Source organism: Penicillium nucicola (genome assembly GCF_028828085.1).
Source record: "Penicillium nucicola strain IBT 29836 chromosome Unknown utg000010l, whole genome shotgun sequence".
Classification (NCBI taxonomy): Eukaryota; Fungi; Ascomycota; class Eurotiomycetes; order Eurotiales; family Aspergillaceae; genus Penicillium; species Penicillium nucicola.
Genome location: NW_026643134.1, coordinates 1,564,363 through 1,588,163, shown reverse-complemented (window position 1 = coordinate 1,588,163; position 23,801 = coordinate 1,564,363). Strand labels below are relative to the sequence as shown.

The window sequence follows — 23,801 nt, the reverse complement described above, 5'->3', positions numbered from 1 at the left end:
GGTCGTTGACTTGGCCGAAAAACACAACCGTTGGCCTTTTAGTGAACAGGGACCGTTGTTTTCTTACCAAGTGGCCTCTTGATACCAAGGCTGTAGATCAAGCACAGGTACCTAGAACCTGCATGGGCAATACTGCAAGGGTGTCCGTGCAGGTACTGGGTACTTGCGGTCCTGCTAATTTCACTAGTATTTGGTAATTTTTAATTTCCGACGTTCGAGGCCAGTCTGGACTGCCGAGTGAGCGATCAACGCTTTTCTGATGCACTCTACACTCCATGACAGGGGTCGTGTGCGTGGGAACTCGGAGCCAATTGAAAATTACCGGGGACTCTAGGGAGGTCAACTGTATAAGTAAATGGTGAATCTCGCCAAATAAGTTAATGCAGAAGAAAGGACTTGTAGATCAGACCCTGACCCAAAAGGCTTGGTTCGGGCCAAGACTCCGTCATCCCTCTCTCCGCATGACGCTGTTCATGGAAAAGTATCCCCCCCTTTTCTGACCTGCTGGACTTCTCTTCTCCAACCTACCTTGCACCATGAATACGGTGCTGACGAGGCCCTCAATCCCTGCGGGGAGAACTCCGATCATCAAGGTCCCGGAGTCGGGCCCCTCATCTCACCTTCTCGCGGGGGCTCGCGCCAGGGGAAATTTGGATCCTTTTTCACCAGTCAATGAGAATGGGAGCTTCGAGTTTGATCGGGTCGTGAAGACAGGCAGGGTCCAGCGCCGAGTCAAACACAAACACGTCTTCCGCGCCTCTTGGAAATCAGCATACCTCGTCCTCCGACCGAATCTCCTATCCGTCTACAAAGATGAAGAAACCACCCGCCTTCGAGTCTCAATCCCCCTCTCCGAAGTGACTGCGGTCACTCCCGTCAAGTCAGCGCGCTCAACCCGGAAACACGTCTTTGGAGTCTTCACCCCGGCCACCAACTACCGCTTCGAAGCGCCGACACAACGCGATTCCGAGGACTGGATCCAACGCATTCGCGCCGAGACCCCTGGAAACGAGGATGAGCAAGCGTTTCTAGCCTTGACCAACCGTCACGCCCCTCCGGCCATCCATAAGCAGCTGGTGGACGAGACAACCGACCACTCCGACTTCGATCTCGCCGGCCGCGCCAGCTCCCCTGAGCCACGCTATACCCGGTCATCACGCAGTCATGCTCCGAGCCTCCCTTACATCCAGGATTACTCGGGTAATGAGGGCAACGGCAATGAAGCCTCTTTCTCAGAGTTCTCCGACGGTTCTCCGCCAACGCGCAATAGCCATCTACGATCCATGCCATCGATTCACTCGCTTTCCCTTTCCGCACCAGAGGACAAGCTATCACCTCTTCCTCGCGACACAACCAAACCATCCGATATGAGCATTCTCAGGGATCCCGAGCGCGTCGCCTGTCAGGGGTACCTGCAGGGGCTACGTATCCAAGGGACCGTGCGCCAGTGGAAGCGACTGTGGGTTGTGTTGCGTCCGAAAAGTTTGGCCTTTTACAAGGATGACGCAGAGTATTCTGCGCTGAAGATCATTCCCATGGCACAGGTTTTCGATGCGGCCGAGGTGAACCCTCTGTCAAGATCGAAGACGTTCTGCATGCAGATCATCGCCGAGGAAAAGACCTATCGGCTTTGCGCGCCGGATGAAGAATCCCTCGCGCTCTGGTTAGGTTCTTTGAAGAGTATTCTTGCTGCTCGTCGGAAATTGGATCCGGCCTTGGGAAGCTCCCTGTAATCATTGTAGAGCTTTTTCCATGGTACATTCTCCTGCCTTTCTCTCGCTTCATCCTCTCACATCTCTCAGCGATTTCTCTTCCTTTCTTTCTTTTGCCGTCTTTCTTTTATTATACCCAGGTTGGTGATTGGATCCCGCCTACTCCTCGTCTCAGGTGGAGATAGCGAGGAGCTTTGGAGTCTTCGAGGAGCGGATCGGCGTTTATATTTTGACCACAGTTCGAGTGGCCAAGTTGGAATTTTCATTTCTTCCATGAGGCTGTCCAGCTTCTTATTTTTTACTTCATTCTCTTCTTGAACTTTTCATTATTCTCATTTGTTCCATTTCCTGAGGCCGCACATCTTTGTCCATGTCTCCCATGTCTCCCTGTCAAACCTGGCATGATCTCTTTCTGTCTTTGATTTCTATATCAACATATTTATTTACGTGGAACACTTAGTCTGCTGTACCATGTTGTCTCCAGTATATTGATTAATTTGGAACCACGATTACAATTGATTTGAAAATGAAACAAAATGAAACCATAGTGTCTCGCCTTGACTCAAAATTAGGAACCGGAATTGATCCATTTTACAGCCATTTCAATAATCAAACTAGGAATAGGATGGCGATTAAAGTAACTTGCACAGGACCTGTGATACAGACTTCGTATGGGTTTGATGCAAACCAAGCAACAGGCCTCGAATATTGCACTCAGCCGGACTATACATCAACCCTCTTTTCCAAGGCCGCATCCTGCTGCTCCGCAACAACATCAGCAGGAATACGATCAGGGGTAGTATTCACCAGCATGATCATAGGAACCAAAGCAAAACCAAGTAAAGCAAAAGTCACACAGCTAAAAAAGTCAGCCAAGTCACTTTCTCCCACAATGATATAGAGTGAAAGACATACAATCCAACAAGAGGGTCAGTCGTGGTCTGAGTATTCATCCCATAGGCAATGGCCTGACCAATAGCCTCGATACACCTAAACGCAGCTCCATTCCGGACATTTTCTAATATGAAAACCATCAAATCAGCCTCCAGCAACACAAGACCCGAGCCTCATCCACGGAGAAAACGGGACAGAAAGACTCACCCTGGGCATCAGTCGCAAAGGAAGATATAAGCCAGTACATATAAGACTGCGACAAAGGACCAGTCGTTTGGATGAAGAAGTAAGGCAAGAACGACGAGGCGTACAGCCCGTCCTCCCAATCGATATGGCCGGGGTCATGGCGCTCGAATTTGGTCTGCATAATAATGGACCAGATGTATACGCCGACATTTAGGATAACCACGATGTAGAGGCCTATTTGGGCGCGGCGGCGCTGGCTGAGGCTTTTCATGTCCAGGATGAAGCCTAGGCCGAAGCAGCCGATTCTAGTGGATTTGTGTTAGATATTGTTGCACGATCAATTGGCTCGGGGGATATATGACTTACATGCAGAAGAATGGAGAGATCAGAGATGAGAGGGCGCGCGAGCGTACAGAGAAATAGGTTCCCAGGTAGGTGGACCATGTGCCTCTGTCAGTGATGTTAGTCGGTTTCTTCCCAGTCGCTGGATGCGGATGTTTTGTACGAGTAGAAAAATGACCATAGAGCCCAGAGGGCAGAGAGAAGAATGAGTTTTGAGGTCATTGTCTTCGAAATTCGCTTCAATTCCTGCTTGGTGGAAAGAGTCTCGGCAGTGACGATTCTCGTCCCGTCTGATCGGACGACGCGTTCAAAGGGGGCAATTAACAGTGCAAATGGAAGGCTGAATGATATTAGCATAGCTTTCGTCTTGTTCTCGGTTCAAATCGACATACGCTAATGATTCAATGATCACAAAGGCGAGATATGTATCTGGAGACACTCCGCCATCAACGCCTTTTTCATGATTCTTTGAGAGGCTTGAAGTATCATTGTGAGCCACATCATCATGTCTGGGAGGATAAAAGGACTCACTTGATGGCACCCCCAACCAACTGGCCAAGGTTACGCGAGACAATCCACAGGGCCAGATACTTTCCCCGAGATCGAGATGGCGCCAGAGTCATGATTGCTCCAGCTTCAGCAACATACCAACAGGCAGTTCCAATCCCACTGGTAGCGCCGCTGAAAATGAGATACTGGGAGATATGTTAGGTCAGAAACCGTCGACATTGACCAGGTTGAAGGACGCACCCATTGATTTCCAAATTTGCTATTGCAGTAGTATGAAGATCCCTCAATGGGGAATGACATGGACCCAAGCACAAGGGCCCATTTCACCCCGATCTTGTTGACCAAAGGGCCGCCAAAGAAGCAAACTGAGTGAGTCATGTTAGTACACTGCGCCTTTTCCTGCTAGGTTTTCTACATTGTACCCACCAATTGCAAGCAGACCGTATGTAATGGCGGTTGCAATGTTTGATATATGCGGAGTGGCAAGACCACCACCACCCAGGCCTAGAATGATCAATTAGGGCAGACTCTATGGGACTGAGTTGGTGTCCGGCACCCACCAGTGATTGCATCAGACATAGCAGGCCCACAAAACGCCTGCATGCTCAACAGCATCATCTGCGTCAAACTATGTTGCCATACTCGTTTCCATCGTGGGACGGTCGCTCTATATTGCACCATGTCGACATCTCCGACATCGGTGTCCGAGGGAAGGGACTCATTAGGGATTATAGCCTTGGAATTAGCCATAATAGCTTGATATCACTGCACAACTTGGGCAAGCTACTGTAGATATGGGTCGCATTGGGTTATTTATACCTATTTACAGACGCTTATCTGCTATGATCTCCTCTCTCCTCATTTTCCCTGATTCACTGGTCAGTCGATGGAAGGTCCACGCTAAGCTTATCTCTATCCTGTGTTATTGTCTCTCTACTGTTCTGATAAGTTGACTCTGTCCCCCGCGTTCTCGATTTCGCGGGGCTATGGAAGGTCCAAACGACCGAATACGCTAGCCTCCGCTTCGCAACATCCGGTAAGAATTCGCACCAATTATTGCTCCACTTGCGATGTGAAAGGGATTCTCTGAGTCAAGATATCGGATCGTACGGTTCTACATAGCGTTATCACTTGGCTTTATCACTTGTATTCGTGGTCCCCTTATACCTCACCCGGTAGCTTTCCCCCTTTCATCCCCCCATTCGCCCAAAGTCAAATTACAGCATGAATTCTTCGCGAGCAAACACAAAGATTATTGTCGTCGGGGGTGGTGGCACAATTGGATCGTCAACTGCCCTTCACCTCATACGCTCCGGTTATATCCCTTCGAACATTACCGTGTTGGATGTATATCCAATTCCGTCCCCCCAATCGGCAGGCCATGATCTGAATAAGATCATGGGCATTCGATTGCGCAATAAGCCTGACTTGCAGCTTTCGTTAGAGGCTCTTGACATGTGGACGAACGATGAGTTGTTTAAACCTTTCTTTCACAAGGTTGGAATGGTGAGTCATTTTATTAATTGCTTCTCAATTCCCTTCACTACTGACACGAAGTCAGATTGATTGTTCTTCGTCAAGAGAGGGAATTGAGGGTCTTCAAAAGACTCTCCAGTCTCTCATTGATGTCAATATTGGGCTTGAGAAGACAAATACTTGGCTAAACGAAGATGAAATCATGGAAAAGGCACCATTCTTCACGCCGGAACAAGTCAAGGTACCGTTTTACGAGCTGACACTATATTAATAGTAGCTGACCAATTTTCGGGCAGGGGTGGCAAGGCTTGTTCTGCAGCGATGGAGGCTGGCTTGCTGCAGCCAAGGCCATCAATGCTATAGGTCATTTTCTTAAAGACCAAAGGGTCAATTTCGGATTTGGCGGGTATGAAGCTCAACAGGTTCGAGTGATCAATTGTTACTGATTCATTCTAGTGCTGGAACCTTCAAGCAGCCTTTGTTCGCAGATGAAACGACATGCATTGGCGTTGAAACCATCGACGGAACTAAATACTACGCCGACAAGGTTGTTCTCGCTGCTGGTGCATGGAGCTCGACATTGGTGGATCTAGAAGATCAGTGTGTTTCCAAGGTAAGCTGCAAACCGAGTGCAACAAGCCCAACTTCATACTAAAATTCATCCCAGGCATGGGTCTACGCCCACATCCAGCTCACACCCGAGGAAGCAGCCCAACATAAGAACGCACCTGTAGTATATGATGGGGAATATGGATTCTTCTTCGAGCCCAACGAGTCAGTACCCCAAGCTCGACTCCAATTTAACATACTAAGTTCCCATCAACAGGTATGGAGTGATCAAAGTCTGCGATGAGTTCCCCGGCTTCTCTCGCTTCAAGCAACACCAGCCCTACGGTGCTACTTCTCCCAAGAAGATCTCCGTTCCTCGATCACACGCCAAGCATCCTACAGATACATACCCCGACGCATCTGAGGAGACCATTCGAAAAGCGATCGCCAGGTTCTTGCCCCAGTTCAAGGATAAAGAGCTTTTCAATCGGGCTATGTGCTGGTGCACGGATACTGCCGATGCTAATCTTTTGATTTGTGAACATCCCAAGTGGAAGAACTTTATCTTGGCTACGGGTGACAGTGGGTAAGTAAAGTGGGAGATTGAGAACAATGCCTTGCCACAAGTGAGAATCTTGCTGACTTGTGTAACAGCCATTCCTTCAAGGTATTGCCAAATATTGGGAAGCATGTTGTGGAGTTGATTGAAGGATCTTTATCGGAGGAAATGACTTATGCTTGGAGATGGAGACCCGGTGGTGATGCGCTTAAGTCCATACGTGGTGCACCTGCAAAGGATCTTGCTGATATGCCGGGATGGAAACATGATGCTAGAATCTGATGTAGCTTGGTGTGGGCTAGCATTTGCAATTTTCTACTGTTGTATAATAACCTCACATCATAAGAAGAAGAGCGACGAGGCCAGAAAGATGCAGGCCTCTGGCAACATATCTTAAAAAAACTGAAATATCATTTCTGAACGGTCAAAACTATGGTTCTACTAGCTCTCTGTGTCGGAAGTCTTCTGAATCTTTGAGTTTACTTCAACTCGTTCACTACAATACCATTCAGCGCCTTGAGCCTTTCTATTGCCTCCATAGTGAGGAATCTAGCACACATTAGAGAAGACTTCAAAAAGTAGGCCTGTACTCACGGAGGAACCCAAATCGGAGGAAATGAATCAGTGGAGGTCCAACTCTCAGCTCCAGTATCTTTATTCACGATCCTAATTATTCCCGTTAATCAAAGGGAGCTCCCTGGTGATTTTCAACGCACTCTTTGCATCTGGTGGATTTCATTTCATAATCTTGGTCCTCCTTGATGGTATAAGATATTCTCTTGAGATTGCATTAGTAGAAGGACTAGATTTGATATCAGACAATCATTTATATACACATACCTTTCTTCCATTCATTGTTTCACGGCTTGAGCGTTGAGCTCAAATCAGAAGTTCGGGTTATTGATGGATGTTCTGATAGAAGCGAGTATAATTAGAGGAAATCTGAAAGAGACAAAAGGGAGGCAGAATATGTATTTATATTTGGACCAGTGGTCTGGGCGTGGTTTTTTGTGTTACTCTCATGCACATACTACATCATCGACGTTGACAGGATTCGTCTCTCTATATTCCTAAGGAGATATGATGCTCTCTCCGCCACAGAGAATGATAATCTGAGACTGTTTAGACTGTTTGGATCTGCAATATTCTCTTTTCGTGCTGGACACGTATGCGGCGATTCCTTTTTAGAAACATCCATAGAGAAGAGTGGTGGCATTGAGTGCCTATCTAGCTGCACATTCCCGAATACGTAACAAACCTCCCCTCGGCGCACAACGTACGAAAATACTTTAAAGTGGCTTTTTTCATACACTTGCGTAAATGCCTCTGGTTATTATATTTGATATCTCATATCACTAAGTACAATAGAGCAACACCTGTTAGTGATGACTTGATCAATTCATATTTAGAGGCTCGCTCAAGCCCCAGACTGGAAGGCCCCGGTTTTCTACTAGAAAGGGCAATGGTGTTGGCATTCATTGCTTGAGAGGTTAGATACTCCTTATAGTATATAGGAATGTGAATGAGATGCATTTTCATCATGGGACCCAGTCAATTCTTATAGAAAAGCAGTATCAAAAAAGCCCCGTAACACCATGGTGAAAGAGAGGAAACCGCCCAGATCTAGAAACAGCAGAGATCCAACCTTGGTATCGCGCAAAGTCGGGCTACATTTGAAGCGCGAGAACAACTTCCGTATGACTCGACCGCATAGTCTTGCCATACACCATGACGCGACCAGATCTATTATAGTCATGTCATTTCTTTCTTGATATTAGCAATTGGACGCCCATTATGTATAGTACCAGTGTTGTTCGTCAAAGTAGTCGGTTTGAAATACGATAAACTCATAGTCGTCAAATCCTCCTCTTTATAGTACCTCCACTACTGGATCGTTTTTTCAAAAAGCGGCACCCCGTGGACAGGTGGTAGGCCGCGCTCCGCGCGTACTTTTCTCTATGACACTAATACTATAAAGAGTATTGTGAAATCTATTCCACTCTAGATAGAAAAGCCGAAAAAAGACCCTCAAGGAACCAGATAGCAAGATATGGGAAAACAGAAAGTAATATGGCAAAGCCGTTATAAAAACAGGCAACGAACGAGACAGAAAGACAAATGTTTTACATGCCGCCGTTAACGCATCTCCTCTTCCTCGACAGGGATGCTGTTGTATTCACCGGAAGAGGGCCCGCCTGCTCCAGTGGAATTAGCAAGATCATCCTGCGTCTTGCTCTCATGATTGACAACCAAAAATGACAGGAAAACTATAGCCGCTCCGACCCAGTATAGCGCACCGGCATATTGTCCCTGTAGGACGATCTGTCCAACCAAAGAAAGCGGGATGGTCAGACTGAGACCGACAGTCACGATGAGCGGTGTGGTCAGAAGCATGGCATATGCCCAGAAAATGTCCGAGATGAAAGACGCAAGGGAATTGGACTAAGATTCAAATTAGGTCGGTGGAAGTGAATGACACGGGAGGTTAGAAACATACCAGAATAATCGTCCAGACTCGGCTCGTCTCTGGGAAGGCAAAAGGCTCCATTCCAGTCCAGTGGAAAATGAAGAAACCAGGCCAAAGAAGGACAACGTTGAAGAATCCTACTAGTCCGAAGAATAGTGACATGTCTACCTTGGACTCGTCACCAACTTGCTTCTTCATCACGATGGTGTAAAGGCCATACATGATGGCACTGAAAGCAGCCATGGCGTCACCCAGGGCAATTTCTCCAGATGATTTGTGTGGGAATGAACCCTCACTGCCGTCTGTGGCTGCGCCTGCGTCGTCCTTGGTGAGGTCTACGCGCGAAATCAGGATAATGCCGATCAATGAAGCAATGACACCCAAGAATTTGCGAGCAGTGAATTTCTCAACACCAATCACAGCACCGAAAATCAGAGTCCAAACACCTGGAAGCGTGTAAGTATGATCCATAAGCACGCTGAGAATGTTCAAGATAAATATTCTTACCACTTGTAGAAGTCAAGATAGTTGTGCTGCCTACGGTCGTGAACTGAAGACACGCCATAGCAAAGTAGTTCGCCTATAACCGAAATTCACGGGTTAGCCCAGTCCTGTCCGAACCCAGCTCATACAGCATCAACCAAAACATAGGGTGTGCAACATACAACAAACTATAACAAGTTAGCAACCGGATCACATATTGACATGCAGTGTTCAAAGTCTTACCCAAAGCATACAAAATTGAACGCTCAATTTAGCCGTAGCCTTTAATCCTAACTTGGCATTCGAAGCATCGTGACTAGGACGTCTCAGCTGCGCACCTTCCTCGTCCGAGTCGCCACGCAGTATACTCTCCTCCTCAGCCTTGGGGTCATGCGAGTCCAAGTGTCGCAGCAAGCTCTTGAACGAGGTAATCTGCGAAAGTCTGCCTTGCCGCCAGAGACCCCATGTCCGTCGGATGAGGATTATAAAGAGGGGCAGCATGAACATAGAGGTATTTGTATAAGTCACGAAGAATGGTTTCGGATATGTTCTATCGGCGAAAATCGTCTGAGGTCGGTCAATATCAAGTCAGTCTACTGTTCGCAACATTTTGGTTCGAGATTGGGGTGCGCATACGCTTCCGAGGAAATTCGACGTTGTCCACAGGACAACGACTACCAACAGCAGGATTATTCCCAGTGTCCGCCGCGGTATCCCGAATACCCGTGCACCAGGGCCATCTGAGGTGACAGGCGCCATGTTCGAAGTGGTTCGTTGGGCGGGTGAAGCAGTGAAGATTGTGCTGCGCTGTCACGATGTTTTGGATGTCGGGATGGGTGTCGCCGGTACCGCCGATGTCGCAATTGCTAGGACTGCGTCTTGTGATGTCTATCAGGAGTCAGGCGGCACACGAGCATCGGCGCATCGAGTGATCTGGAGCAGAACGAACGTGACCAGGGACCTGCCGAGAGCGAAGACGGGGGTTGACGCCAAGCCTTTCCGATAAGGGTCCTGGGGCAAAATGCCAGGAACATCCACCGCGTTCTCAGGCATACAGCACAGTACTCTGAAATATCAAACGCGTTATAAAGATCACTTTTCGAGGCTACCACGCGATATTGAATATATGCTTTGGTTTGAATTCTATACTATTTTGATCCATTTCAGGCACTTTGTCGCATGGCTCGGGTTGACTATCTAGACCACAAAGGTCTGAGAAGAACTTGAACACCTAGTGAAATTCAGAAGCCAAGTATTCAATAGACTGAGGAGGCAAGTTTCTTGAAACTCTGGAGCCTTGAAATATCTACAAGCTGGGGAAAGGCAACTTCCAAAAGTAAATCCATAGTTTCCTCTACAGACAGAAAACCGGAGACCAATGTGACGACAGTACAGAAACACAAAAGAAAAGGGTCGCTGGAACATCAAGAGAATGGGAAGGGTATATCAACAGGCACAGCCATCGCGATCGTTGTCCAGGTGAATGTTGATCGGGTCACTGAACTCACCACTGAACTCCTCGGCCTCTTCCTGGGCGAGAGCACTGCGTGCGATGACTTGACATAGTTAGTATGAACTAAATCACTTATGGGCTGGGTTGTCCACTTACCCTCGAACGCCTGTTCCACGTTGACAGCTTCCTTGGCACTAGTCTCGAAGTAAGGGATGTTACCCTTGGACTGGCAGAACGTCATAGCCCGTTTTGAGGAGATCATGCGCTTGTTCTCCTCCACATCGATTTTGTTGCCGATGACCACCTGCACATGATTAGCATAGAACCAGCCATATCATTCTTGCCTCGCAAGGCAGAATGCAAGAATGTCAACTTACAAATGGGAAGCTCTCGGGATCTCTGGGGCTGGCTTGGATCAGGAACTCGTCCCGCCAACTATCCAGTGCCTCGAAACTCTTGGAGTTGTTCACGTCGTAGACAAGGACGCAGCAGTCAGCTCCTCGGTAGAAGGCGACACCCAGTGACTGGAATCGTTCTTGACCTGCAGTGTCCCAAATCTAGTACCCCCCGTCAGTAATAGTCCCCATGTGGCGATCGGGGTGTCTCCAAGCCTCACCTGCATTGTGACGAGCCGGTCATCGACGAGAACTTCCTTGGTCAGAAAATCGGCTCCGATAGTAGCCTTGTAGCTTCCGCTGAACTTCTTGTTGACCTATTCATCCCAGAAAATTGTATGTTAGCACTAATAGGAATTGGCGACCGACTACGGCACAGCTGCCGAGCGTTGGGGGAGGGGGGCGAGGCTGAACGGACATATTGGTTCATCAAACTTGTCTTTCCGACACCGCTGTCTCCGAGGATGATAACCTGTAACACAAAAGCGCCAAGTCAGTAAGATATTTCGATTTCATTGAATTTAAGGACCGGCACATGGGGTAGTTGCGGGAAGCTGTACCTTCAGGAGGACCTTCTTTCGTGATGCCATGGCAAAGGATCGGCCAAGAGACCAGTCAGAGAACAGTCAAAAAGCAGGGGAAAGTTCCAATATCGAGCAAAGACGTATTAATCTCTGCTGGGGGGAAAAGTGAGGAGAGTTGGAGTTGGGTTGCAGCCGAATTCGATGACGGGCGGTCGATCGGGCGGTGGACAATTGATAACGATAGCACCGCATCTCATCACTCCACTCCCATCACATACTCATGGCCCACTGGAGAGATGAGTACTTGGCTGCCCTGACAGTTCGAGATCAGAGAGAGAAAGCTAATGCTTCTCTCTACGATGCCTGTTTGTCTTCCGAGTGGTTTTGACAAGTGATTTCAACTGACATCACCTCTGACTGATCTAGATACTCGGCTTGCAGATCGCACCAGCAACCTGCACGCTGTAGCTGCTGCTACGAGCGCCAGCTCAACCCCTAGACAGAGCGATTCTCAAAGCATTCCAGCTCCACTGCTAGTACCATCTAAAAAATTACAGGCTGCTGAATCAGCCTCCACCCCGACTGATCTTCTCAATACAGCTCGTGCTGAGCTGTCTGAGGCACAGCGATCCCGCTATGACTTACAAGACCGCTTGAACCGAGCGAACACAGAGTTAGAGAAGCTCCAAAAGAAAGCCAAGTTGGATGATAGACGCATCAGCAGTTTAGAAAGCGAGAAGGTGCACATACAGCTTCGTTTGAAAGACAGAGATGCCGAACTGAAAGGGAAAGCCAAGCTTTTAGAGGTGAGTAGTTCTTCCATTATGATCAAAGTCATCTAAGACCTCGAGTGATGCATATACTAATGTGGTCTGCCTCGTCAGGATTTCCAAGATGAGATGGCAACCTTGAATCTTCAACTCAACATGTCTGAGGATCGGTCAACTCGCCTTCAAAAGGAAAATCAGGATCTGGTTGATCGTTGGATGGCGAGAATGGGCCAAGAAGCTGACGCCATGAATAAGGCGTCGAAATTTTCTTAATTGTTTTATGCACTTGGTGAGCGACAGGATAATCGGACGTCCCTCGTGGCGAACTATACATGAAGAACGGTGCTTTTGACTTGGCTGGACCAGGTAGATTGCATAGCGTTTGCTTAAGATGTGGAATCGTGAAATTATCTACGTGACTGAGATGTCAATTGTAATTGAAGTCTATACATTCGAAGGTAAGATATCATACATGAGACCAACAAAAACGAAAAAAAGGTATATCCATAGACATGTACTGTACAGTATGCCAAAAACAATGTACTTGCCAATTCAAAGTGACCGACCATGCCATCGCTATTTATAATGTGCTGTCCATGAAAGACTTGAGTCGAGAACTATCCTTGGTGGCAATGAAATATGTACCGCCAACGTCGGTCCAGCTAACGTTGTTCGACCAATAATTCTTCTGCTGAACCTGAAGGAGATTGATAGGAGAGTTGAGGTTGCGAGATTGGATCTTGTGGCCTGCTGGGACGAATGACTTGAGTGACACGATCTTGCAGCCTTCCTTCATATCCAAAAAGTGGTTAATGAGTTCGTTGTTCAGTTGAGGTGTGAACGCTTGGTTGTTGATAAGCACAACATCAGCTCGCTTCAAGACGCTGATAATGCTCTCTTGCTCTAGAAAATCGCCCCGCACAAGATGTGTCTTGCCTGGCAAAATTCCCCAAAGACGGCATCGCGCTTTGAACTCGGATTGCTGCAACTCTGCCAAATCACAAGCGTTTGACATCATCTCACAGCCCCAGCTCTCGCACCCTATTTCAAGAGCCGCTTGAAGGACGACATTGCCCACACCAGATCCAAGGTCAACAAACACTTGGCCTGACTTGAGCTTAGTTTCCTTGAAAATCGTGCTGATGAAGCGGGGGAGGAGCTCTCCATAGACATTGTCCGTGCCGTTCTCGTATTGTCGAAGCGAGTCAACCCGAGGTGATACCGTACGCGCGTAAATTTGAGTCAAGATTCGCTCCACCCATGATAAAGTGATGCGTTCTGTTGTGTCTAAATGCTTGGCAATACTGCCGTTGACTCTCAGTCGCCGAATCGCCTTGTTGTAATCATCAACGGCCTCCCGGAATTGGGTCTCCGATGTGACAGCGAGGGCCCGGCGTAGTCTTCGCTTGATACCAGTTGTCTCGTCGTTGAACTCGTCCGCCTCTTCAGCTGGAACGTAATTGTCGGAAACGGTCTCGATGACCTGTACTATGTCGTCAATGGGCCGGAATTCGTCATTGTCTCGAGGAACTACCGAATCGAATCTAATACATCAAAGTCAGCATGTCTGTACATTCGAACTGAAGGGCTCGTTGAAGTCACATACCTCTCCTGCTGCGAAGCACTGGGGTATTGCAGAAGAATTTGTTTCGGCTTGCCTTCAGCGCCAAACGCCGGCTTGAACTTTCCGGCCTTTTCGGCCGAGATGTCTGCAGCATGCACCATCTTAAAAGGTCGAGATCCCTCGTCCGAGAATGCCTTCACTGACCGAAGCCGCCGCTCCGGGTCCGGCTCGGCACTGGCGCTCGTCCTTGCACGCTTTCGCACTTCAAAGGATGCATCACTATCACTCGCGTCATCGTCACTCGAGAGCCGTTGTTCCGGTGTAGGTCTCTTGCGAATGCGCGAGGGGGTACTTCGTTTGGATGAGCGTGCATCTGCATCGCTTGAAACGGATCGGGCTTTCAGGGTCTGCGCCTTTCGGCTCCGCTCTGACGAGGAAGGGACTCGGGGCGATCGAGAATCCGGGGTCTGTGTTGCTGGTCGTGTAGGTGCAGGGGCAGCAGGTCGAGTCTGTACAACTTTGCGAATTTGCGCTTTTTTGGGCTGCAGAGAGAAGGCTCCGGCCCCTCCTTTTTGAAGATGATCAAAAAATCCCATGAGGGATATGCAGAATATAAACAAGGTAAAAAAATGCAAGGGAGGGAATGTAAAGGAGTGAGGATAGAGGGGTGGGAGAAGAAAGAAAATGAGAGGCTTATCGATTAAGGCGCCACTCGGGGAAACCACGCGATCCCCGGGTGTCTTGGCGGTCTAGCTCGTACCTTGACACCACTTCACTTCTTATACTTGACTGCACTCGACTTGATCTACACGGTCTTGGATATTGCTGACAGAAAGGAGGGAAAGCGTGCTTAGTGAGAAGCATGAACCCTGGGGTATCACAATGATTTGACTTTTGCTATGTAAACTGAATTCAACTATAGACACACCCTCTATTTCTTCTTCTTTGCCAATCTCTTCTCTGCACGAATATCCTTCTTCATACGGGCATCGACAATCTTGTACTTGCCCTTGACACCCTTGGGACGACCAGAGATACCACGGTTGGCTCCCTTGGCGACAACAAGCTTGACCTCCTGCTTGGGCTTCTTCTTGCCAGCCTTGCTCATAATCTTGGCAATGGCACCGGCCTTGTCACGTTCGCTGAGAGCCTCGTCGTCTGCCAGAATTGCAGACTTCTTGCGCAGCTTCTCCAATCGCTGAGCAGCCTTGTACTTCTTACGGCCCTGAGCTTCCATGACCTTCTTGATGGGACGAGCGTTGATGGCACGCATCTTTTCTCTGATGGCGGCGGCAGCAGCCTTCGTAGTGGGACGGACCATCTTGCTGTGCTGGCCCTCGTCGTCAATGAACCACTCAGGCAGACCGTCAACGTCACGGAAAGAGAATCGGTTGAAACCATCGTCGATGATGTCGGTCGACTTCTTCTCACCGGTAGCCATTGCCTGGGCAAGAGCCATGGCCTCGGCAGTAATAATGTCGATATCTGTAGACAATGTTAGTGGTGAAATCAAATGATTTGCTTATCGATGACAACTTACCCAGCTGGCCTTTAGCGTTCTTCGGATCTCCAAGGTCAACGGGCTCGCTCTCGCCCTGGTCGGACTCATCCTCCCATTCTGAGTCCTTCTTGGCGTTCTTCTTGGAGTCTTTCTTGTTCTTCTGCTTGGACGCAGGAGCCTTCTCTTCCACGTCCGAGTCATCGTCCATTTCGAAAATGTTATCGCTTTCGTCCTCTTCTTGCTTCTCTTCCTGTTCTTCTTCTTGCTCCTCTTCCTCGTCGTCTTCTTCAACCCCTAGGTCTTGGAAAATATCTTGATCAAAGAACAAGGAAGCATTGTTTGAGAGGTTCTCAGGACGGGGTTCTGGCTTCGACTCGACCATCTCTTCGTCTGAGTCTGAGTCTTCCTGTTCCTGTTCCTGCTCCTCTTCCTTGTTCTCGTCAGAGAATCCATCCCACTCGTCCTTCTCGTATTCTTTGCGGTTCTTCTTGGCACGCAATTTTGAGTCCTTGTCCTCCTTGCGCTCTTGGTATTTTTCATACATGGTATCAAGATCACGCTCAAGACGATCACCTTCATCATCGGTGTCCTCATCTTCCTCTTCTTCCTCCTCGCTTTCACTTTCAGGCTGAAGGTCACGAGCATTGAAAACCTTGTCTCTGGCACCCTCGCGGTCGACACGCTTAATAGAGAAAGTTGCGTCTTCACCTCCCATTCCAGGCTGCTCCATACCAATTTCCATAGGCGTGGTCATGTTCATCTGCAAACGAACAATCTCCTTGCGCTTCTTCTCGTTCTCCTTGCGTCTCTGTTTCTTGCCCTTGGTAGTCTCCTGCTCGCGCATACGGATGAGATCCTCTTGAATGGCCAACTCTTCGTCCATGGGGGCGACTTCAGCGACTTCCTCCACCTCTCCCTCCTGAGCCTTCTTCTTGACAACGAGACCGAACTTCTCGCGAACCTTGATACGCCATCTCAGCAAGTTGCGGAATTCCTTCTTACCGAGAACCTTCAGATCCTCGCAGCAAGTCCGAATTTCTTCCGTGGTCTCCTCCAGACGTTCCAAAGTAGACATAGCAAGATCTCCACCGGGAGGTTGTTGGAAACTGAGCTTGTTGTAACCACCCAAAATAGAGATGGGATCCGTTGTGTTGATGAACTCGGTGACAGGGAGCTCCTTGTGCTGGGTGTAGTCACCTTCCTCATAACCTTCACGCTTACGCTTCTTCTTTTCTGGGTTGAAGACCTTTGCCTCGTAGTTGGGAGTAGGGGCAGAAAGTTCAGCAAAGACGTGCTTAGGATCGAGGAACTTGGGATCGATGCGCTTGGGGGCCTTGTATCCGCGGCAGACAACGAAAATTTCGGCAGAGACATTTCGGGATGAAGGAGGCTTGGTGGCCTCGACGGAAGTGAACAGCTGCTTGAAAACCCAGAGCAGGGGGTTGTAATCCTTGGAACGGAAGACCTTGGTGACAAAGCTTCCGCCCTCGGCCAGGAAATCGGTGGCCAGTCTCAGGGACTCCAGAACCAGCTCGGCCTGGGAGAAAGCATCCTGTACCCAGGCAGCACCGACGTTGGGAGCGCCATCGTGAAGAACGATATCTGCCTTCCAGTGTTTAATGTGGGACTTGATCGTTGCGCGACACTTTTCCGTTGTGATATCGCTCTGGAAAGTAATGGCTCGGGGAATTGGCTTGATAGGGAGAGAGATCGACACCGATAATCAGACTCTGGGCGGGCATGTACTCTGCGGCGACTTGACACCAAGACTGCGGATAAGTCAGATATGCAACTTTTCATGGAGGACGATTGATGGCACTTACACCGGGCGCAGCGCAAAGATCGATACAAACTCTGCTCTTCTCAAGGAAACCATACTTCTGGTTCAATTGAATCAACTTGAAAGCAGCACGGGCACGGTAACCCTTCTCTTTGGCAAGCCGATACCACTTATCCAAACGACCTTTTCCATGCTGTAGATAGTCAGTACATGAAGCGAACTGAGTCGAGAAAAATAGGACTGACCTTCTTTTGAATCGCCATTTTGACGGAGAACTGATCTATTCAGACCAGAAAAACGTCGGGGTTGAATGACTAAAGAAAAGAGCGAATGTATACCTTTCCTTCGAGGATCCGAGAAAAAAAAAATGGCAATACTTATCACTGACCGCCTTCGGACCGGTTCCAGATTCACCAGTTTGTGGCCTGAGGCCGAAAAGCGGTGCCAAACATGTGACGTGATATCATTCAGGCACTCTCTCGTGGCGTTAACGTGCTCGCTCACTGATTGCATAGCTCTACTGATGTTTGTACCTCTACCTCCATGACGAAGGGATCTCGCAAGAGAGTCAAGCCCAGCCCCTCCGGCGAGGACTCGCCGACTCCAGCGCCTAGTGATGTTCGAGATCGTTCTGACTCCCAGTCGAGAGGGCATAATGCAGTGCGTATTGAGATTATCTGGCCGAATTTTGATACCCCTCTAATATGGATAATATGATAGAGCTGGTATCCTGGGTCTTGGTCTTCCGTTGCCAGAGTCTCCAAAGCAGCCCCAGTTACCGAGGTTGCCCGTGAGAGCATCTCGGCGGCGAGAAATGTAGCTTCGAGCATCACAGCCTCATCGACCTCCTTCCTCGATACTCCTGCTAAAACTCGACATCCTTCCCTTCAGCTTACAAGAAAAACGGGTGCCTCAGCCAGATCTCTCCCCGCTGATGCTACTACAACTCGCGTCAACATTGCATCCGATGGTTCAGCTTCCACTCTAAATCTCGAGACTACAGGAGAACCCAGTGCTTCAGGAACAGTGACACCTGACAAAGAAGCGTCCGGCGAAAACGATACTAAGCCGCCGGAGGAACCCCCTAAGGAGCGGGAGGCTACCCCTAACCCCGATCCCAGCACATTGCATGCAGGACATGCAGAGGCTCCCGAACAGTATACTGGTAGCTGGCTCTCGTGGATATATGGTCAACCCAGTACATCTCCTGGGGTCGCGATTGCAACAGAGCCGACAGGGCCTACAGAAGCTGCGGCCGAATCTGAGGCAGAAGGGACAGAAGATCAATCTCCTGTGAAGGACACCACAGCTGGAGAGGAACGAACAGATACTGAACCTGAACAGACGGCGGATGTTGTAGAAGTTACACCGGCGGCGCAGAAGCGATCCTGGCTTCAGATGTGGTACGGTTCTAACGCGCCCAGCAAGCAGGAAGAGCCATCAGTTTCAGAATCCACTGTTCCCGCAAAGAATCCTGAAACCACCGAGACTGCCGACATCGATATGACACCAAAGGATCCCCCGACTGAGGCAAGAGAGCTTATTGAAGGAGCACAGAACCCGGTTGGAAGTACGAAATCATCTGGCTGGTCATTCTGGTCCAAAGATCCGACAAAGGACGGACACTCGGATAAACCGCAACAAGGCGAAGCGGTTGAAGCATCGATTGAACCACAAGCCCCGTCCAAGCCAACCTCGCTTGAGCCAGAGCCGGAAACAAATGTGAAGATCACTCAAAAAGGCAGCATCAAAGTCAAGCCCCCTAAAGACAAACGTGCTAAAGATGGATCTGTGTCTGCAATGGAGATCACTTCCATACCCTCACCACCCGTGGAGCCTCGACCAGCCGATACCACTGCTTCAAAGCAATTACAGAAAATCCTTCCTAATCAGGTATTACCACGGTTCGAAGAAACATACTCATTCGAGGAGTCACCTTCCATTTTGCAGAGCCTAGGTCGATTCCTCCATTATGGAAAAGGACCAGAGCTCAAACATGTCAGCAGAGTAAAGGACCCGCTGCATGTCAAACGCGCCCTGGCCATTGGTGTTCATGGATATTTCCCAGCTCCTTTTATTCGGAGTGTACTCGGACAACCGACAGGCACGTCAATTCGTTTCTCCAATATGGCGGCAGATGCCATTCGCAAATACACAGAAAGCCACGGCTATTCCTGCAATATTGAAAAAATCGCCTTGGAAGGAGAAGGTCGCATCACGGATCGGGTAGATCTACTTTGGAAGTTGCTCCTGAACTGGATGGAAGAAATTCGCAAAGCAGATTTCATCATGGTTGCTTGCCACAGTCAGGGAGTTCCTGTGGCGATCATGCTGGTTGCGAAACTGATCCAGTTTGGCTGCCTTGACGCTAAAAGAGTCGGGATTTGCGCCATGGCTGGTGTAAACCTCGGTCCCTTCCCCGATTACAGATCACGCTGGATCAGCGGCTCAGCTGGAGAACTTTTCGAATTTGCACTTCCTTTCAGCAAAGTCTCGAAAGAGTACGAGGCAGCTCTCAAATGTGCTCTCGACTTTGGTGTCCGCATTTCTTACATTGGCAGTATTGACGATCAACTTGTTTCCCTTGAGGTACGTTTATTCCTAGCATCTATAATATACCTTTATTCTGACAGGTTACCAGTCATCTCTCTTCTCACCCCTAGCGCATCCTTATGTTTATCGCGCCGTGTTCGTAGATGGCCGCGTCCATGCCCCAAGTTTGTAAGCAACACTCGCCTCCATCTTTTCAATCCTGACCAAAATGCTAATCATGAATAACAGCCTCTCCCACCTAGTTGGTTTCGCCCTCAAACTCCGAAACTTGGGTATTTCAGACCACGGTTTAATTCGCGAGCTAAGCTCTCCACTAGCGGGCAGTCTCTACACCGGAGAAGGCCATTCACGCCTATACGACGACGAAGCTGTGTATTCGTATGCAACCCACCGACCCCCAAAATAACCTTTGTTTAGTGACTAACGAGATCGTCCAACTAGCATGGCCATCGAATTCGCCCTAGAGACATCCTCTGTCCCAGATTCAACAATAAGCATTAAAAGAGCCAGCGGCTCCATAACCCCAAATCCATACATCCTCCCCTTTGCTATGCGCGGTCTTCTAGAAGAAGAATACGTGCGCCGCGAACTACACGAGGAGACGATGGAATTACTTCGGCAATTTGATGAGTGGAAACCTTCGAGTAAGGTTTTGAAAGACGTCAAGTTCCGACTTGAGGGGATCCGGTCTAAACTGTAGATTTGTGACCGGCCACACTATCGATATCATCCAGTTGATATTTTCTGGTTAGCTTTTTGTTAGAATGGAAATACATGTCTTTTCTTTTTAGTACTCGGGAGACATCCGGTTTAGGAAGTATAAAAATAAGAAAGCAGCAAATTTTGAAAAGAGGAACTAGTAGGTGGTAACGCGGCCGATATAAAATTTAAGCTTTTGATAGCTTATGGTATGCAGAGGTCTATAATTGACGGGCCGTAGAAAGCTGTCGGTACCTCTTTAAGATTTGCTTTCTTTCGATGTTTATATATGATAGGAACTGATTTCGTGTACGTATAGAATAACTATCGATGCAAGTTGCGGACTGGAATAAAAGTGGCCAATATCACAAACGCCGAAGCCTTCCCTGTCCAGATATATAAGAAAAGAATAGTGGAGATATAAGTCGTAAGAGGGAGGGGATCATGAATATGCAAAAAGTAGGCTTGGATATACCCAAAAAAATGAAAATGAAAAAAGGAGAGATGAAAAAGACAAGACGAGATCGAACAGATCATGCAGGGAACGCCGTTTTATATGCACCTTCGATTTCATCTAGGAGAAAATTAGCAAGCCGATACATCAGCAAAAAAGCAGAAGAAATCAGAAGAAATCAGAATAAACTCACCTCTCATCCCATCCATCGCCTCGAAAGCAATCGAATAATTCGAGACGGCAGCAAGAATCCTCTGCAACCCTTGCCTCAACTCCTCAATGAGTTGACCAGTAGAGTCCCCGCCTCGTTCACCATCAGCATCGAATTGCTTCGCCACACGAGCCTTATAGAAGATCATGAACATAGCATAGCTACTCTGCATAAGACAACACGCGAAAGAAGGCATAGTGCGCGGCAGAGACCCCCGCTGCTGACTCTGAATATGATTATCAGAAAGCGGCTGCGGGATAGGCAGACTCTGGAACATGCGCGAGATAACGAGGGACGCCTGTAGGCATATTTTGGCGGATTGTTGCGTGCTGTAGGGGAAGCCGGAGGCGAAGGGATACTGCGAGTATTGGGGTACATAGGGGTTGGACATGCTGGAGAGTTCTGGGGGCATTTCGGAGGATGTTGTTGATGAGTCGGAAGGTGTCATATATTCTGATGAGGCGGCTCGTCGGAATGTGTCTAGACTGCTGCACGAGCAAGTTACGTGGTTTATTCCCGACGCTATGTTGGAGTGAGTTGGTTTGTCCGAGGCCGTTGGTGGGTTTACGACTGCGTTCGCGGCTGTGAGGTCGCAGTGTCTTTTTATGAATATTGGAATGTCGGAGAAGGCTCGGAAGCGATGCGTTTTGATTTGCGCGCTGGAAGTGGTGTTGGTCAGATGTTTCTTTGGGAGGGTGCCGGGGTGAGTATCTACCTGGCTAATTTGATTCGGGCTATTGCGCGAATACTTTGGGCTGTGATGGATTCGTTGTGGTCACCAAAATCTGAGGATTGGGGCATAATTGGGAGTAGCTCTGCTTGGGTAATTACAGAGGTCGTCCATGCGTCTAGCTGTTGCATGCGTTCGAACATATAGTACATGCCTGACTGCGAGGAAACGCACTTGTTGAGGTCTCCGATGAACTGAGTCGCTGATACTAAGACTTGTTGGGCCTGTATCAGAATTGACCAACCCTGAAGGAATAACAGTCAGCAAATCCAAATTGTGGCCAGAGTCAAGTTGTGAAAACGTACCTCGGTATCAGATGAGAACGACGGGTATGGTGTCGTGAACTGGGGATCATTAATGACAATGGCAGGCATCTGTTTTCATGAGCTTCAGATTCACAAGTAATAGACTGAGTGTACTCACCGTCGTGCTCACAATAGATCCTTGCATAACACAGTAATACTACAAAATAAGTCAGATACTATTCAAGACCCAAGAGTCAGGAGAACAAACCGTCAACCACCAAGCTCTCCGTCTAGCCTCTGAGAACTCATCATTCCCCATCTGCGCATGAAGTGACTTATCCAAAGCGATAGCCAAAGCCTGACCAGCTCGATATCTCATCTTGAGCAGATTACCCCGTTGCGCATATTCATAAACAGAAAGAATCAACAAGGCAAGAAGACTCTCAAGATCAACAGGCGTCCTACAATGGAACCGTTCCCGTCCAACGAATGGCCTCGTTGCAGATAATGCTTGACCGGGATCCGTTGCTGATAAGTCGAGATCACACTCGGCCTCGATAGTTGAATTTGCAAGCTGGGCGAAACTGTGCGCGTAGGCTCGGCGTTGAATAACAGATGTTGTGGACGATGGTTCGAGGTCACTCGGATGCGGGATCAATGCCAGAATTGCAGAGATGGCAAGACTTAATGGTGATCGGGGCCGATACATCATCGTCGGTTCAGAGGTAGTAGAGCCTGGAACAGGGATGTTCAAGGGTCGATCTCGACATGGTGGTGATACTCGTGGTGGTAGAATCGGGAAATAGTTGTGAATGAAATCGTAGTAGGCGTTTAATCTGGTGGCATGTATAAGAAAATTTTCGAGTCTGACGTAGAAGAAGGACTAACATCTCCGGCTCACTTCCATAGGTTCTTACAAAGGATTGAGAGCTGGTCATGGATGGCGGCATCGATGGCACTTGCATATGTGATTGCCCGTCGCCGGTGAAAAAACCCTGGAACAGAGATGGCATTTCAGATTGAAAATCAAGGTGTCGCAACCCTGCTCCTGGTAGGGAGAGGTCATCGATTTGATTGAACATCTCTGGTACTGAGCTCTCGTTAGTGACTTGGTAGAGCGTGGATCTCTCCAGAGTTAGCACATACCATCTTCAAACTCCGGAGGCGAAGGCATAGTGACATATTGCGCATCATCCTGCCTAGGCTCTTTTTCGGGGGAGTTGGAAGTCTTTTCCTTCTTTTTTCGTGGACCGCCTCTCTTGCTTGGAAGATATGAGCATGGAAGATTTTTAGTAACACACTAGAAAGCAGATCAACCATTAGTCCAATCCCTAGTAGCAACACCAAACCCAAGACACAAAGCCTAAAAAAGACCCCATGGATCAGACGTACATTCGAACAGGAGGGCATCTGGCCGCCACATCGTGTTCTCGACCCTCGACTAGAAGAGATTAGCGGGGATACCCCATAATAAAAGAGTCCGGGATTTGCGCACCAAGTCAAACAAGCTACCTTCACAGGCGGTTTGGCGAACTTCTTGCGAACCGGCCGCGCCGTGGAGGCGTGCCCATTATACTCGGTGAAGCTGTCGGCCATGGTCCTAACTATGGATCTCCAAAATCTCCGAAATCTTCAAACGGGTCTCCGAAGAATACATCAATTGACATTCAGTTGAGGCGCATTTTGCGGCTCAAATATTAGATTCGAAAATAGAGTCAAAGATGAGTCTGAAGGAGAGTGATAT

General features: G+C 48.5%; 11 protein-coding genes across 11 annotated transcripts; 5 read left to right on the top strand and 6 right to left on the bottom strand.

Moving 5' to 3' along the window:
- Positions 1-536: 536 nt before the first annotated feature.
- On the top strand, positions 537-1,733 carry N7511_009159 (PH domain-containing protein; the record flags this gene model as incomplete). Its single annotated transcript, XM_057131536.1, has 1 exon — positions 537-1,733. The coding sequence occupies one exon, from the start codon at positions 537-539 to the stop codon at positions 1,731-1,733; it is 1,197 nt and encodes a 398-aa protein (XP_056979524.1).
- Positions 1,734-2,435: 702 nt separating this feature from the next.
- N7511_009158 (uncharacterized protein) lies at positions 2,436-4,394 on the bottom strand (the record flags this gene model as incomplete). Its single annotated transcript, XM_057131535.1, has 10 exons — positions 2,436-2,571; positions 2,628-2,730; positions 2,814-3,097; positions 3,159-3,242; positions 3,298-3,474; positions 3,527-3,610; positions 3,666-3,829; positions 3,885-4,009; positions 4,071-4,148; positions 4,205-4,394. The coding sequence occupies 10 exons, from the start codon at positions 4,392-4,394 to the stop codon at positions 2,436-2,438; spliced, it is 1,425 nt and encodes a 474-aa protein (XP_056979523.1).
- A 474-nt stretch (positions 4,395-4,868) lies between these two features.
- Positions 4,869-6,510, top strand: N7511_009157 (NAD(P)/FAD-dependent oxidoreductase; the record flags this gene model as incomplete). Its single annotated transcript, XM_057131534.1, has 7 exons — positions 4,869-5,150; positions 5,206-5,361; positions 5,417-5,526; positions 5,577-5,733; positions 5,788-5,894; positions 5,947-6,255; positions 6,324-6,510. 7 exons carry the CDS (start codon positions 4,869-4,871, stop codon positions 6,508-6,510), a joined length of 1,308 nt encoding a protein of 435 aa, XP_056979522.1.
- Positions 6,511-8,364: 1,854 nt separating this feature from the next.
- On the bottom strand, positions 8,365-9,937 carry N7511_009156 (DMT family transporter; the record flags this gene model as incomplete). Its single annotated transcript, XM_057131533.1, has 6 exons — positions 8,365-8,670; positions 8,726-9,141; positions 9,203-9,275; positions 9,361-9,366; positions 9,422-9,745; positions 9,815-9,937. 6 exons carry the CDS (start codon positions 9,935-9,937, stop codon positions 8,365-8,367), a joined length of 1,248 nt encoding a protein of 415 aa, XP_056979521.1.
- On the top strand, positions 9,936-10,184 carry N7511_009155 (uncharacterized protein; the record flags this gene model as incomplete). Its single annotated transcript, XM_057131532.1, has 1 exon — positions 9,936-10,184. One exon carries the CDS (start codon positions 9,936-9,938, stop codon positions 10,182-10,184), a length of 249 nt encoding a protein of 82 aa, XP_056979520.1.
- Positions 10,185-10,624: 440 nt separating this feature from the next.
- Positions 10,625-11,616, bottom strand: rab7 (Rab family GTPase YPT7; the record flags this gene model as incomplete). The annotated part of the gene is made up of 6 exons (XM_057131531.1): positions 10,625-10,734; positions 10,788-10,935; positions 11,009-11,188; positions 11,248-11,343; positions 11,445-11,498; positions 11,587-11,616. The coding sequence occupies 6 exons, from the start codon at positions 11,614-11,616 to the stop codon at positions 10,625-10,627; spliced, it is 618 nt and encodes a 205-aa protein (XP_056979519.1).
- Positions 11,617-11,830: 214 nt separating this feature from the next.
- Positions 11,831-12,593, top strand: N7511_009153 (ATG16 family protein; the record flags this gene model as incomplete). The annotated part of the gene is made up of 3 exons (XM_057131530.1): positions 11,831-11,915; positions 11,977-12,356; positions 12,435-12,593. The coding sequence occupies 3 exons, from the start codon at positions 11,831-11,833 to the stop codon at positions 12,591-12,593; spliced, it is 624 nt and encodes a 207-aa protein (XP_056979518.1).
- Positions 12,594-12,900: 307 nt separating this feature from the next.
- On the bottom strand, positions 12,901-14,480 carry dot1 (histone methyltransferase DOT1; the record flags this gene model as incomplete). The annotated part of the gene is made up of 2 exons (XM_057131529.1): positions 12,901-13,864; positions 13,927-14,480. The coding sequence occupies 2 exons, from the start codon at positions 14,478-14,480 to the stop codon at positions 12,901-12,903; spliced, it is 1,518 nt and encodes a 505-aa protein (XP_056979517.1).
- A 335-nt stretch (positions 14,481-14,815) lies between these two features.
- spb1 (rRNA methyltransferase spb1) lies at positions 14,816-17,428 on the bottom strand (the record flags this gene model as incomplete). The annotated part of the gene is made up of 5 exons (XM_057131528.1): positions 14,816-15,369; positions 15,425-17,051; positions 17,101-17,154; positions 17,209-17,358; positions 17,411-17,428. 5 exons carry the CDS (start codon positions 17,426-17,428, stop codon positions 14,816-14,818), a joined length of 2,403 nt encoding a protein of 800 aa, XP_056979516.1.
- Positions 17,429-17,708: 280 nt separating this feature from the next.
- On the top strand, positions 17,709-20,418 carry N7511_009150 (uncharacterized protein; the record flags this gene model as incomplete). The annotated part of the gene is made up of 5 exons (XM_057131527.1): positions 17,709-17,825; positions 17,886-19,754; positions 19,807-19,886; positions 19,947-20,096; positions 20,160-20,418. 5 exons carry the CDS (start codon positions 17,709-17,711, stop codon positions 20,416-20,418), a joined length of 2,475 nt encoding a protein of 824 aa, XP_056979515.1.
- Positions 20,419-20,950: 532 nt separating this feature from the next.
- N7511_009149 (uncharacterized protein) lies at positions 20,951-23,653 on the bottom strand (the record flags this gene model as incomplete). The annotated part of the gene is made up of 9 exons (XM_057131526.1): positions 20,951-20,991; positions 21,065-21,741; positions 21,798-22,057; positions 22,118-22,186; positions 22,236-22,274; positions 22,326-22,893; positions 22,946-23,147; positions 23,204-23,357; positions 23,450-23,653. The coding sequence occupies 9 exons, from the start codon at positions 23,651-23,653 to the stop codon at positions 20,951-20,953; spliced, it is 2,214 nt and encodes a 737-aa protein (XP_056979514.1).
- Between the last annotated feature and the right edge of the window lie 148 nt (positions 23,654-23,801).